This window comes from Falco peregrinus, chromosome 6 (assembly GCF_023634155.1).
Source record: "Falco peregrinus isolate bFalPer1 chromosome 6, bFalPer1.pri, whole genome shotgun sequence".
NCBI classification, from domain to species: domain Eukaryota; kingdom Metazoa; phylum Chordata; class Aves; order Falconiformes; family Falconidae; genus Falco; species Falco peregrinus.
This window is the reverse complement of record NC_073726.1, coordinates 27349786-27364371: the sequence shown is the minus strand read 5'-3', so window position 1 is coordinate 27364371 and position 14586 is coordinate 27349786. Positions and strand designations below refer to the sequence as shown.

Genomic DNA, 14586 nt, shown 5'->3' with positions numbered 1-14586 from the left:
TTAGATGGGATGCCGCGGACAAGCCACTTAGATTCCTTTATTGCCATTTCTCAGAAACACAGGCTGGCTGATGTTGGAAGGGACCCCTGGGATTCATCTCATCCAACCCCTGCTCAAAACAGGGTCACATACAACAGGTTACTCAGGGCTGTGTCCAGGTGGGATTTGAATATCTCCAGGGATGGAGAGTCCACAGCATCTCTGAGCAAACTGTGCCAACATTTGATCACCCTTACAGTAAAAAGGTTTTTCTCATTTTTCAATGGAATTTCCTCTGTTTTAATTTGTGCCCATGGCCTCTTGTCCTGTCACTAAGCACCACTGAGAAGGCTTCATCTTCTTTACTTCCTCCCCATCAGGTATTTATAGACATGGATAAGACCCCCCTGAGCCTTTTTGTCTCCAGGCTGAACAGTCCCAGCTTTTTCAGTCTGTCTTCATATAAGAGATGCTCCAGTCCCTCCATCATCTTTATCACCATTCACTGGACTCCCTCCAGTATGTCCATGTCTGCCTTGTACTTGGGAGCCCAGAACAGGACACAGCACCCCAGATATGTCTCCGCAGGGCTGAGCAGAGGGCAAGGATCACCACTGAGCTGCTTGCAGTGGTCTGCCTGATGTGACCTAGGATGCCATTGGCATTTAGCCAGTGAAAGTGATTTCTGATACAAAATGTAAGTTTTTAATAGTGACAGTGCAGGTGTATAAATTTCAGTTAACAAAGTCAAAGATTTGAAGATCTGAAAGGGATAGTTTTATGGTAAAACTATGCTATTCTGAGTTTTTTTCCTCACTACAGAGTTGTCTCCTAGTTGAAGTACGATTTGAGTGGTTCCTCAGGAGTTGCAGTGCAATTAGAGATTTCATCAGAGCAGTGATCTGGAAGTGTTATCAGGGAAAACCAGTCTTTAGTGATCTTTCTCAGGCATTCAAGTGAGAGAAAACACAGAAGGAAATCCAGGACTATAAGATGTGTGTGCCTAGGAAGTTGCATTTGCTACTGGTGAGTGTCAGGGTTGGAGACTGTAGGGCTTTTGAAATGTCATTAGGGAAAGATGTCTCCCTGCCTGCATTAATTTATGTAAACATGATCTTTGTAGAGTCTTTTTGAATTGAAATACAGTGTCACAGCAGTTTTCAGCTGTAAGAATGGATTAATAAGGGAGCACATCTTAATTTTTCATTTCCATTTTTTTTAGCATCTGTTCTCTGAACCCTCTTTCTCTACTATATCCAAAGACGTGTTTAGCAGATGGACAAAGTTTGGAGTTAACTTGCACAGAGGACATGTTAATTCATTTCAAAGCCAATAAACTCAAATCAGGCATTGTTACCTGGTCAAGGAAAAAGGAAGCAATGGCCATCTGCTAGGAAGAAAAGTGTAGGGATTTGTCTGAGGGGAGGAGAAAGTGATTTAAAGATTAAAGAGAATTAGTGCAAGAGTAAGAATGAAAAGAAGAAAAGAAAAGGTAAGGGGGAAATGAGGAGAAGGCAGCATAAGAAATAAGTGATTATTTGTTTTGTATTTTCATTTAGATGTCCCCCCCAAATTCAGAATTGCTTTAGGGTGCAATGTATATACATAGTGACAGGCCTTGTTTAGAATGATTTCCAATTAACAAAAATATTTCTTGTTTTGTCTATATTTTGAGTATATCATTTTCTATATTTTATAGGCAGGAAGTACAGTGACTTCCCAGTGGAGACGCTTTAGAGCTAGAGACTGGAATAGCATCTCCACCCCCTCTCCCCTTGAGACCTTTTTTCCCAAAAGCTCTGACACGCAGGTTTTATTGTAAGCTGTATGGACTGATGTATAAGATCCCAACCTACCCCTGAGATCTAGAAATGTGAATGGACCAAACATGAAGTCAACAAGAGGCACTGAGCAGCTGCTTTGTTTTTCTCGCTGGCGTTTGTTGACTGAGAGCCTTCCGTCTCGCAGGGCTGGGAAAGCAATGCCTCTCTCAAGGGGCTTACACAAGGGGCTAGCAGAGGAGGAACATCCCAGGCCAGGCCAGTGGTGTTTCCATCGACCCACAAATCAGGGTGTTGATGCAGTGCTGGCGTGTGGGTCCAATGCCACCGACTGCTCACCTCTATCTCCACAGCATTTTCTGCGTTTGTTTGGGCGTCTCTCATCCACTAGTCAGCCCAGACCATTACAGCTCAGCTTACCTCCCAGTGTGCAGCAATGGCTCCTTTAGGGACAGATTAATTAATAATGACATGAAATTACCTCAGTGCTATAAACCTGATTTCTATGTATTTATTTACCCTGCCACCACGTAGGTAATCTAATTCTGCATCTGCTTTTTTTCCCTCCTTTATGACCATCTAGTGCAAATATCGAATGAGTATTGCCAAGCAGCAAATGTGGAAGTTGGTTCCTTTCTTGAAAAGTAATCCAGAGAGTGCCACCATGCCGGCCATTTGCTTCCCGGTCATTATGCAGTCAGCAGGAGAGTGCAGGAATCTGCAGAAACTGTCATTGTCCTATATGAAAAAATATACATTGAAATTCTTCAGATACTTTTACAGCTATTAGCCATTTTAAACTGTTTAATATAAGTGGCTTATTCAGAAAGCAAGAAAAGCAGATTCTGGCAATTTTGCCCTTGATATCTTTTCTATCTGTGTCGCACTTTAGTCAAAATTTACATAATAATGGGTAGGGAAGTGTTGTGGCACATGAACCGGTGCGTATTAGTTCTTAGTTGCTTTCCCAAAAGGCTTGAAAATGCAGCAGATTTAATCTAGGTCAAAAAGAAAGAAGAAAAAAAAAAAAAGGGAAGGGAAAAAACCCCACACTTCCATTTTGTAGGCAGAGGACATTTATAGAGAGCATTCGTATTCACAAGGGTACAGGAATGACAGAGTGCGACTCCTCCAAAAGAGCTCCCCGGTGCAGCTGAAGGCTGACAGCAAACTAGGACTTGTGGCCAATTAACAGAAAGGCCGTCATAACTTGCAAGGCATGGAGAGAAAAAATTGAGCTCCATGGGATCATTTTTCACCGGCCATTTACGGGGCTGTTACTGGCCTGGAGCATTTGTGCTTTAATGCGATCGGGGCGGTTTGGGGCACGCTGGAGCTGGTGTGTTGCCACCCTGGGTGTTACAACCGGGACGAAAAATAGAGCACAGGGTGGAATTTGGCACGTCCCAGTTGTGAATCCTTCTCGCATGTGAGCCCCTGCCTACATTCAGCTAACATATTAATATTAGAAGTGGCATTGCTATAATATGTGCTGTCATTAGCGTGGCAATGCGGTTTCCTGGCTGGTGACAGGATTGGTAATACGGTTTCCATCAGGGTGCCAATTATATCAAACTATTAGCAAACCTGAGCTAATTGGGAGGCGGCATCGTTAAAGGTTGATTTCTGCAGTATAAGGCAATTCTGTCAGGGATTGCTTCAGGAGTGAATCATTGCCTTCGTATTCTCGAGTGACTCCGTATACAACAGAGCAAGAGGATGGTGCAGGTAGGAATCAAAATGCGTCCCTGCCTCAGCCACCTTCTTTCTTTGTTCAGCAGAATTACAGAAATAGTGGGATTTTTGTTTCTGGAAACGTTTGCTTTCATTGTCAGGATTGTCTGTATTTGCTCTTCAGGCACTTCAGGTCTTTATCTGTTTCTGTGTGGAGTCACCCAACCAAAATCTCTAAGCTATGAAAAACCTCTCCCAGTGCTAAACTGGTGTCTCCCATGCAGGTTAGCTATTGCACTAAAATCTGTAATACAGAAGAAATGCCGGATAAGGTTCCCATTTCACCACAACAAATTGAACAAATGTGGAAAAGCTTGTTGCTCAACCATGCACCTGAACTCCTGTAGCAATAGGTCTTTTCAGTGGCTTTACTGGAGGAGAATTTCTGATGTCTTCATTGCCTTTTGGAAAATGACGGTGTAAGTCATGGTGGGTTTGGTTGCAAATCTCACTGTTCGGGCAGCTGTTTGTGATTTATGGAGCAAATCTTTCAGCATTCTGGTGAACAGCTGGAATGCAAGAGACTCTGAAAAGGCAGCGCTCTTAAATCGCAGTGTAATGTTTAAATTTTGCTAGTGGAAGAGTGAATGTGGAAATCAGGAGAGGAACATTTGGAAGGGGGGAAAAAAAAGAAAAAGAAATCCCCCTTAATTTAAACTAGCTTGAACTGCGCTGGATTGACAAGAAGCTACTGTCCCCATTGAGATTCCAAGCTTGTATGAAGCCAGCACCTGTTCTGCTTGCAAATGCACACACAAAAGTGAGCTTCATTCACAGAAAGAAAGAAACATAGCGGGACTTCAGTCATTTAGCCTTCCAGTGCCTTCAGTCCCTTGATCTGTCAGCCCCTTAGAATTCAAACGGAGCCTTTAAAGGAATTTTCAATTCACAACATGATGACTTTGTTGATGTCCTGAATGTGAATGTATTTTGAATTGAATTTGTCTGCCAGGATTCCATTACTCGCTAAAAGAATACAGAGTTCAATCATCAGATAATCATTATAGCTGTTTTGAAGTGTTTATTTTATTAGTCTAGAAGGTAAAGCAAATTTCATACTTTTAAGTTGTTGCAGGCTTTGCAGGCGCACTGATAAGCTCTTGTATTTCTATACCCTATGGTTAGGGTTCACATACTGGCAGCAGGTGATAATATGCACAACGCAGGAGAGATCCAAACTAACAAATTTTGACAGTTGAAAACTATAGAAACTCATAAATCAGACGGATGAATGAAGGGTGTGTGTGTGTTCTCCTCTATCTTTTCTCTTTTAATTCCCAAAAGTTAATTTCTCAGGCCTGGGAAACTTGAACATACTTTACTTCATGCAAATCAAACCCTTAGACATCTTGCAAAACAATGTGGTTTCATTCCTGCCTGCATTCAAGGGTTATTTTCTCATATCGATGCACATGTGTAACTCCTGGAAACTTTAAACTAGGAATCACATATTTGGTTTAGGGAGCTGTAAGAGACTTTTTCATACCCGAAGCAAGATGGAGGTTGCCGTATTCATTCAAGCATGAAATCCTGGCTGAGAGATTAAAGCCTCTTACACAGATCCCAGTGCTGTTAAATGCCAGCCAGGACTGTGTAAGCCACATCTCCAAGTGGAAAAGAGCTTCCTTTTGTTAGTGGTTCAAAATTAGGAAAGTAAACATCTCACACGGAATAATTAGTCTGTGTTTGAATTTGGAGAATGTGATAAAAATAACGACACCATGGAGCTCCTTGTGATGCCATGTGGCTGTGTCTTACAGCCTAACAAAGCCATGTCTGCTCATCTGGGTGGGTGGGGGCCAGGGTTTCACACGTAGCTAATTTGAGTCGTAGAGCAGAAGTTGCACAGGAGAGAAATCCCATTGCAGGACTTCTCACAGGTCTTAGGAAAATACCCGCTGGCTCATGAGAGGAATGGCATTTTTTGAAGTTTCACAGTGAAAACTCTGCAATTCGTTGTAACTCCACAATGCGCACAAACGCCCTCCAGAAACCCAGGTTCGCTGCCAGCAGAAGTTCATGGGTGCAGTGGGGTGAGGTCCTCACCATTTGCTCTTATTTGGGACCATCCCTAAATTCTAAATGATTGCTGTAGTGCAGCTGTGGCTTTATGATCCCCATGTAATCCATTGCTGCCATCTTTGACAGTGACTCACATAAAGCTGTTTGTAGCCATATGCAAAGCTGTTTGCCCCTGTTGATGTCTCGCTAAGCAGGTTTCTGTGGAAATTAAATAAATAAAATCTCCACCACTGGTGCTAATTGGTGCCTTTGGCAGCTTGAGCAGGGGCTTGTGAATTGAATGTGTCATGGAGAATTGAATGTGTCAACTCTCTCCCAATGGCTAGGACCTTGAGGTCTTTTTCTGGCACTAAATTTCCTTTGAAAAAAAGAAAAAGGGCGGGGGGGGGGGGGGGGAGGAGAGGGAGAGAAAACAAGCTGAAATAAGAGATCTTTTCCCTTTTTTTTAATGAGCTGTTGAAGTTGAGCATTGTAGTGTACACACTGCAGCGTTTTCTCATCAGATGCTCTGAGAGGTAGGGCTGGTTCTGCCTTTGTTTCTCAGGCATCCCATTTGTTGCTGTTAGACGCTGTGCAGCACGGGGTGGCAGGTTTTATTCAGTCTGTTCAAGCATCTGGCAGGATAGCCATGAGGTTGTTGCTGATGTCCTTAAGGGACTGGAGGGATCCGCATGATTCATTCAGTATTTTTTCTAGGTACAAAGAAGAGATGTCTTACGCAGTAGTAAATATACGTTCCAAGTAGAGCACAACCAACTTAGCAAAACACAGGAGCTTTGCTGCATTGGAGGCACTGACTGGGAGCACAAGCTCCTGTTCCTTTGGTCGAGAAGATGCTAACACATGTAGAATTAAACTGGGCTGTATTTCAGGCTGTTGAGGATCGGCAGAACCGTGTCCACACACCAATTCAGCTTTTAAGTTGTCCTGACTAGGAGGGGAGAAGGTTATCACTGTCAGGCTTTGAGTTATTTAGATGTCAGAAAAGTTTAGTTGTGGTTTGAGCTGCTGTCGAGTTTGTTGGTGATGAAGCCAAAATTATGTGTGCAGGGGGCTGGGGAGAGGAGGGTTAGGTTGGTTGGGTTTTTTATTTTTTTCTTATCTCTCAGTAGGAAATGTACATTTTCTTTTCCAGCGGAGTCACTGATTTGTCTTCAGCAATATTATGTTCTCTTAGGGAAAATGGAGGAAGAAAAGTAGTTTCCTAGTTGTCTTTCAGCAAGGGCCAGCTACCAGTCCTAAAACACAGATTAGCCCTGTCCTCTTACACAGGCATCTTCCCTTCCAATATTTCTGTAGAAAGGACTGAATTTGGTTCTTTCTCTTATGGGATGTAGTACTGAGCCAAAGGGATTTTACACTGGAGGCATCTTCAAAGCCAGCGGTTTGCATAACTTGGCAGCGGGCACATCTGGGAAGTCCATAGGCTGAGCTGGAGTGTTTTCTTCAGGACTGTGTGCACTTCTGCCTTTTCTGTTCCTCTGTATTTTTTTATTTTCTTTTTCACTCCAGCCCTGACTGCTTTAGCAGATAGCTACAGAATCAGGTGTCCACAACTGGTGCCTGTGGTCTCCTCAGACCACAGCCAACCGTCTCTTGTTTCATTGTGGGGTGTTTTTTGGGGGTTTTGTGTGGTTTGGTTTGGTTTGTTTGGATCCTGCTGCCCCCCCTCCCCCAAGAAGATGCAAGCAAAATTAGTCCAGAGAAAGATTTTATATGTGTGCATTTTCAGATGTGTTGGTCTGTGAGCTTAAAAGTCTCCATTTTTGTCAAGGTCTGATGACCTGGCGGAGACATCTGCACAGCTCCCATTAAACTACTGTCTTCTCCCAGACCTCATTCATAGAGACATTTTTCTCTCCTGCATTGTTACTTCCCAAAAATGACTAGTTAAAGGGTATTTCACAGCATATTCATCTTTCAAGTGTGGTTCTTTCAAGTAGTGCCAAGAATGATAAACCAATAGATTTCAAACTTCTCCTTATCAGAATAAACCCACAGAGCTGAAATAAAAAAATGAAACTGTTTGGACCCATGGTAAAAGATACGACAATTGCAAAGTCGTGAGTACTGTTTGATATTTTCCCCACTGAATCCTCTCTCCTGGCTAAAAAGCTTTTTATTAACAAGCTAATAAATCAAATTAAGAAACAATAGAAGACAGACATTGGAGCTGGCTGGCAGGATAGAAAAATGTCACAATGTTGTCTCAAAGTCACACTAATAAATATCAGAAACTCAGATCTGTTTCCCATTTTCATTCTGGAGTAAAATAATTTACATGTGGAGAATTTGCCAGTGGAGTAGAAGGTTTAGAAACACTCACAGGAAGCACAGACCTTTCACAGGCTGCGGCTGTCTGTAGTGCTCATCCCTGCCGGACAGTGTTCAGTTCACTGATATCATTATTAAACCATCTCTATTGTAAACTGTGAAATTTTAAGGAACCTGTTGGCAGTATGAAAAATGTTCCTCCAAACTGCATTAAGTCCTCATTACCTGCCTGCCTACGTGTTGTGTTGCCTGCGTGGGCCACCTCCACACAGTTACTTAAAGCGTTCTTTAGCTGTGTTCTTCTCTGCGTGCTTCCTCCTGGGTGTCCTGTGCTGTTACAGGGATGCTGCAAGGTTGAGCAAAAGAGGGCAGATCAGGTGGGATGTGGTGCGTCACCTTGGTCAACATTAGGGAGCTGATGCAAGCAACATCTTTGCTCACTGCCCAGAGGACAGATTATTTTATCTGTGTCATGCTCCAGCGGAACACTGAGGCTCAAGAGCTGGAGTTTCTTCTATGTATCCTTTGGTTTTAACTTTCTCCAGGATTGCAACAAATCTCTGGGATTAATACAATACAATTGGTTTGTGATTCTTCAGTAAAATCTACATCATCTTGTTTGATATGAAGTAGATTTTTATTCCAGTGGCAGCTTCTGCCTCCCAGCCATCATTGCCCAGCACGTTTTCCCTCTCCCCAGAGCAGCTGGGTCACCGAGCACCCCGTCTGCAGCCACAGAGCTCTATAGGAGTTTTGGGGTCTCTTCTTAACGTGACACGGCTCCAAACCAGGGGCTGCCCATATCCATGGGACAGGGGCAGCGTTCTGCCCCACCGCATTTCCCCTATGGACAGAGCAGCAACAGATCAGTCTCTAAGGGTGCTCCTGCATCAGTGATTAACTGTGCTGGGTGGGAGCTGTTTAAGTGGGGATTTTCTTGTGCATATACCTGAAATCTTATGTTATTCACAGAAACATGCAAGCGATGCTGTCAGAGTGGTTTCCTGCCCACTGGAAGCAGAATTAAGGTCACAAGCCGGGATAGTGTGTTGAGCATCCCCTGCAATATGGATGCAAGATCCTCCTGCAGCAAGCTCTCACAAGTGCCCCACACGTGCCTAGGAGCAGACTTTGTTGCTGTGGGACATTACAGATTGTAGCAAGTCAGATCCTGGTCCTTATTGCTTTTTCCCGTGCCTCTCATGTTCTAGCTTTTCCCTAAGGATCTACCTATGAGCTCTGACCTCACCCTGGGGCTGGTGTGGAGCAGCCTGGGTTGTGTGCGCTGTGGGAAGAATTACTTTAAATGTTTGCCACGGAGAAAGTGGCAGCAACATGTTTGGTCCCACAGACCACCCATTTGGACCATGCTGCCAAAGGCAAAACCATAGGATGAAGGCAACTAAAACCATCTGCTTTACTGAAGGGTAGGCAGGCGCAGGGTGAGCAGAGCCTCACTTAATGCTGGCAGCCATCAGCAGCCTCCACTATCCCACAGTGGCAAATTCTCCTGTCACTTATTTTTCATTTTTGCAACTGAGATAAGTGTCCTACCTCCAGTCCTACCTGGTTACAAATAGGGGGGAACAAACCGTAGCTCTTACGTGCAAGACCCTTTAAATAAGGTCCTGCTTTAACCCTATTTTTCGCCTGGAATGCAACAATAAATTCCTTCTGCCTGAGCTTGCCACGCTGCTTATATTCAAAGTATAATGGGGAGCCTTCAGAAAATATAACCTTATTTACACTGTACAAAGCCAATTGGATTTTGGTTAACTTAATTTCTAAGTGATTACAGTTCACTAACAACGTAGGTGTGCTACAGATGCAATGCACAGCGGTGACTCTTTATTTTAAACCATACAAGCTTTCTTCTATTCATGTCATTCAGGCAGCCTCATGATAATTCACATTTCCAGCTTTCATAATATGTTGTTCAACCACTGTTTTTTCTCCCTCCCTATTGTACTCTCAGAAATCATACTCACTAATTTCTGAAAGCTTTTCATTTCTCTCTATAGGTTGTTGTTTCGTAACATTTTATACAAGAAAAGCTGCTCTTGAGGCACAGAATGCACTGCACAATATTAAAACTTTACCTGGGGTGAGTACATTTACTTTTTGATCCTAATTATTTTATCGCCAGCAAAATAGCCCTTTTGCTCAAAATGCTGCTTGGTACCCCAAATGACCTTGGTCCCTTCGAGGGAGGGTGGCTAACCTGATGGTCTGTCCTGTAACAGTGCCAGTCCTGTAGCAATGGCATCATCTCAAAAGGCTCTTTCTGTATGAAGTCCCTTGGCTGGCAATGGTGCTGATTCCTGCTGACCAGAGGCAGTTACTGAAGTGCAATGTAGATTCAATTTTTTTATTATTATAAGGGGGAGGGAGGGTCGGGGGGGAACCATATGGCAGAAAGAGGCTGCACCACTGGGGCTTCTAGTTTGAAAAGGGAGAAAAGAGGCAAACTACAGCCAACTTCGTTAACCGCAGCCTTTATCCACATGATTTCTAAACCACCTGACTGCATTGGTGTGGTGGCTGTGCGTCAGGGTACCGCAGAACGTGGTACCGTGTAGCTACTTGCACAGTGTCACCCTGTTCCCTGCCACCACCTCACCTCAAAAGTGTGTTCTCACTGATACCTTCCACCGCTGGCTGAAATGGTTGTGGTTAGGGTTGTACAAGCTGTAGCTTGCGTTATCATCCGGTATGGCAGATATAACTTACAGGGCCAGAGAGGAGTATATCGCTGGTAATTGCATGACTTCACTCAGGAAGCTTGTTCTAATGTTGTCATTTCTTCTGCTGAACATAGCCAAATACTTTGGGGATGGGAAAGGGAAAATATAAAGGATGGAGGTATATTCCCTCTTGATGTAGGGGAAGTGTTGGAGTGTATGCTTACAGACACAAAAAGAAATAAACGTATACAACACTGTATAAATAAATAGAACAGTGACTGGACTGACAGTTATATGGCCAGAATCTCCTTTAGTTCCTGTGGGCTGTATGTGAAATTGGACACTGTGTTTGAAAAACTCACATCTGGCCAGTTCGCTTTATGCAACTCCTGTTAGGAAAGCCACCTCACCTGTCAGTGAAATGAGCAGCGTAGAGAAGTGTGTTGGACCTGTGAGTCCTGCTAATTCGCCACGGTAAAATGGGAGTCCTCTGTCATTTGCAAGTAAAAATGCTGAAAGCGGTGGTAGGAAATCTGCAGATGTAGGCCAGCTGTGAGAAAATAAAAGAAAATTTGTGGCACTTCAGATTCAAGGGATGCTTTGCAGCAATGAGCCCTTGCAAGGGACCTTACAAGCCTCACAGTGGCAGGCTGAGCTTTTGGAGGTTTAGAGGATGGCTGTGCCACCCTCAGAGAGAAAGGAAGGCTCTGAGAGATGATTCCCTTTGAGATCCCTTCAGAGCTCAGGCTGAAGCTCAGCATCCTCTGGCTCTGCAGCCCCAGTTGTTGGTTCCTGTCCCCAGTGCCAGCAGATGCTGAGCCCTTGGAGGAATGCTCGCTAACCCAATTCAGCTAATGTTGCACTGAACCCAACTTGTGTGAATGCTCTCCAACATACCTGGAGTCAAATGGCTATGCTGATGTGCTGGGTAGGGTGGACACTCCAGAGCGGGTGGTTCCGAGCCGCTGGAGCAGGATGCTGCCCAGCTAGCATCCCTGGGGCCAGGTAGGGTGTGGGACCCTACACTGAAGCTCTATCACAAGATCTATACATCACTCCCGCAAGAAGCTGGGAGGGTCCTTTTGTTTGCTCCTCTATTCTTCCCTGAGCCCCATGAGCTGGCTGCTGTTTTGAAAGACCTTAGTTATCCCAGCGAGTGACGAGGGGGGGAAGGCAGGCTCCCTCCCCGACTTCCTCATGTACAGGCGGCAAACCTGGCTCAGCTCTGTGTCGCATCTTGCTTGAGCAGGGCATCATTTTCTCCTCTGCTTTTGTACAGCTAACGAGCATGCAGCAGTTAAAGTGACTACTGTACCTTTTGATTGTTTTTTTACTAAAGCTCAGATATTTTTTTCTAGTGCTCTCTCTAGCTCTTTGCCATTTAAAATGAATCTTTTTTTTTAAACTGTTTTTCTGCCCTGACTCTGAGGTTGCAAACTTTTAAGGAAATATGACAATTACATTCCTGTGACTCTGGGGCCTGGGCTTTAAGATATACCTGATGCTGCCAGAAATGTTAAGATTTTACTTTGAGGTAAGTAGTTATACCTACTTCTTAAAAGAGACACCTCTAGTAAAGAGGAGCGACTCGAATGCAGACCCGTTACTTCTCTTTGAGAGTGATTCAGCACTTATTATATAGCAGAATGTGTATTTTGCACGTGCCATAGGCTGACGTTCAGCCTATATGGTGATACAGTTACACTGCATCTCTGCTATCCCAAAATAACTTCCTTTAAGCATGTTTTAAAGTTGTGGCACATGTGCTGAAAGCACTTCACGTTAGCAGGATTCTCCTTATATGAATTTTTGCAGTTTCCATGTTGTTAGCCCTTGCCCGCTAAGCAGCTTTCACCTAAGGAGCAGGAATGGGTAGCGGGTAGGTCTGTGTGTGAAACAGTCTCAGAGCAAATAGAAGCACTCTGCTGGCAGGGTTACAGCATGGGGTGGATTTGGATCAGGTTCATTTGGGCACCAAGTATCAATCTGGCTCCAGTAAATGAGATACGGTGTGGAGGAGGTTCAGTGATAAGGTGTCTTCTGGAAACAAAAGAACCTGTGCCTTCCACTGTTAGTGTAATACCACCGTGCGTCAGGTGAGAGGCACCCTTAAATAACCCAGGAAGAAAATCTGAAAGCAAAGGCAGGTGATGTGTTAGTGTAAGGTAGGGAGTGATGGCAGATGCAGGCACAGGGGCTGCAGGGATGCTGCGGGGGCTGGACCTCACCTGCATTTTGCCTGTGTGCAGGTACAACCTGTGCTGCTGCAGAAGCGTGGGAGAGAATGCCTCTATGTCCATTAAGTGATAGGGGCCAGGTTATTTTGGGGCTTAGTCTATTCATTTCTTAAACCCAGACCTACTCCGCATGAGTCGGCAAGCAGGGTTTGGATGGGCACTGGTGAAGCCAAAAAAGTGAGGGGTTTGGTGTGACATTTATCCCCATTCCAAGACTGCACAGTCAGTTTAATTTAGGTAGGAGCTAAGCCTGCAGCCTGTTTCTGTATCTGTTTTTTGTGTGAACCTCATCCTTAAGAGAGACATGAAAACACCAGCGCTTTATCTGCTCCTTTGAGCCTGCACCCTTTTAGTGGACATGAAGAAAATAAGACCAGACAGAAATGATTAATGCAGAATCTTGGAAGAAAATATTGCAGGGTGCCTTGCTGTTTGATTACAAGCCTTGGAATTAGTCAACATTTCCATAATTCTAAACCAATATACACCTGTTTTCCCACTGTGATGTGAAGGCACAACTTAATTTAACAGAAACCCCGCTGTGCTAAATCTCTCATTAAATACCAAGCTAGTTCTGTAATTTAAAGTTGCAGCACCACTATTTTAATGGAATTGCCTTTGTATTATAAAATTAATAAGAAGTTAATGATGCACTTTGCTGTATTCTCTCAGATTTTTTTTTTCACAGCAACAACAACAAAAAAAGAAAGATAAAGAAGAAAAACATGTCACCATCTGACACCTCAAGGCTTTTCTGGTTTTAATCATTTTCCTGAGGATAAAATTCATTTTAAAGATTTAAAAAAAATAATAATTGAAAACTTTCAGTATAAGTAGGATCAAACATTGTCTTTTTATTCATGATTAGTATAATCTCTCTCTTAGTCATAATATTCCATGTCATATAATGGAGTTTTTATCTTTCCCCAAAAATTTGTTCAGATATCACTTGTTACAGTAGGATTGCTCCTAGGCAGAGAAGATATACAGTGTTTGAGAAATACAGACATATTGATATATATGATACACATTAACGAAATAGGGGCAGTTCTATTCTGTTTACTTGGTGCTGGCATCACACGTAGTTGTTTTTTTTTTCTTGAAAATTAACAACATGAATTTCCAGATGCGCCTTTTCAAATATAACATGCAAGCACATTGCTCATATCCTAGCTCAGAGGGATGTGGTTTGTATTATTCAACTTACAGTCAGGTTTTCTTGGAACGTTTGTTTCAATTTGGTTTTAAAAGGCAGAAGGGAGAAAAGGGAAAACCTAATTTGAATGTAATAATGATGTTAGAAGTGTGCTTCTTTGGGATGAGATGTAGAACTGAGGCCTTAACTAGTCTCATCTTCATTAAGAATCTTATGGCTTTGTTAGAGGTGTTTAACTTCTATTCCCTAAACAAAAAAATCCAATAAATTCCACCCATATAAATTTATTCTGTACCTTCAGTTAGATGTAATAATCTTAGTCCCCCCATGCTCTAGTTTGCTGCTTAGTGAAAATTGGCTTCTGTATAGAGGGCAAACTTTGAAGAGCTGTGTGCAGGGACCGCTTTGGCTGCCTTTGTGGCACTGGCATTTTTTGTTTGTTGTCATTTAACATGCATTACTTTAAAACCCAGATGGGCTTTGTTTTGCTAACTAGTGAGTCTGGTAGGACTTCCTGGCCAGAGTTAAGTCCAAGTAGGTAAGAGCACTATAAGCTGGGTGGATTCTTGGAGCCCAATAGTTGAAGAAATACACCTTTAATCTCCTGCAGAAGCTATTTGAAGTCAAGAATCGATGGGAATCCATTTGTAAAATCTACACCTAAAACTCTTTGGAGTCTGTTCTGTATTATAAGTTAGATTGATCTGACATGGCAGCAG

At 43.2% G+C, this 14586-nt stretch overlaps 1 protein-coding gene across 12 annotated transcripts in view; it reads left to right on the top strand.

Moving 5' to 3' along the window:
- The window catches only part of CELF2 (CUGBP Elav-like family member 2), a 375972-nt gene that overhangs the window by 266453 nt on the left and 94933 nt on the right, over positions 1 to 14586 (top strand). For all 12 annotated transcript variants that reach the window (XM_055807125.1, XM_055807124.1, XM_055807129.1 and 9 more), the window contains one exon: positions 9812 to 9894. In XM_055807125.1, coding sequence (XP_055663100.1) covers positions 9812 to 9894 — 83 coding nt within the window. The remainder of the gene's footprint in view (positions 1 to 9811; positions 9895 to 14586) is intronic.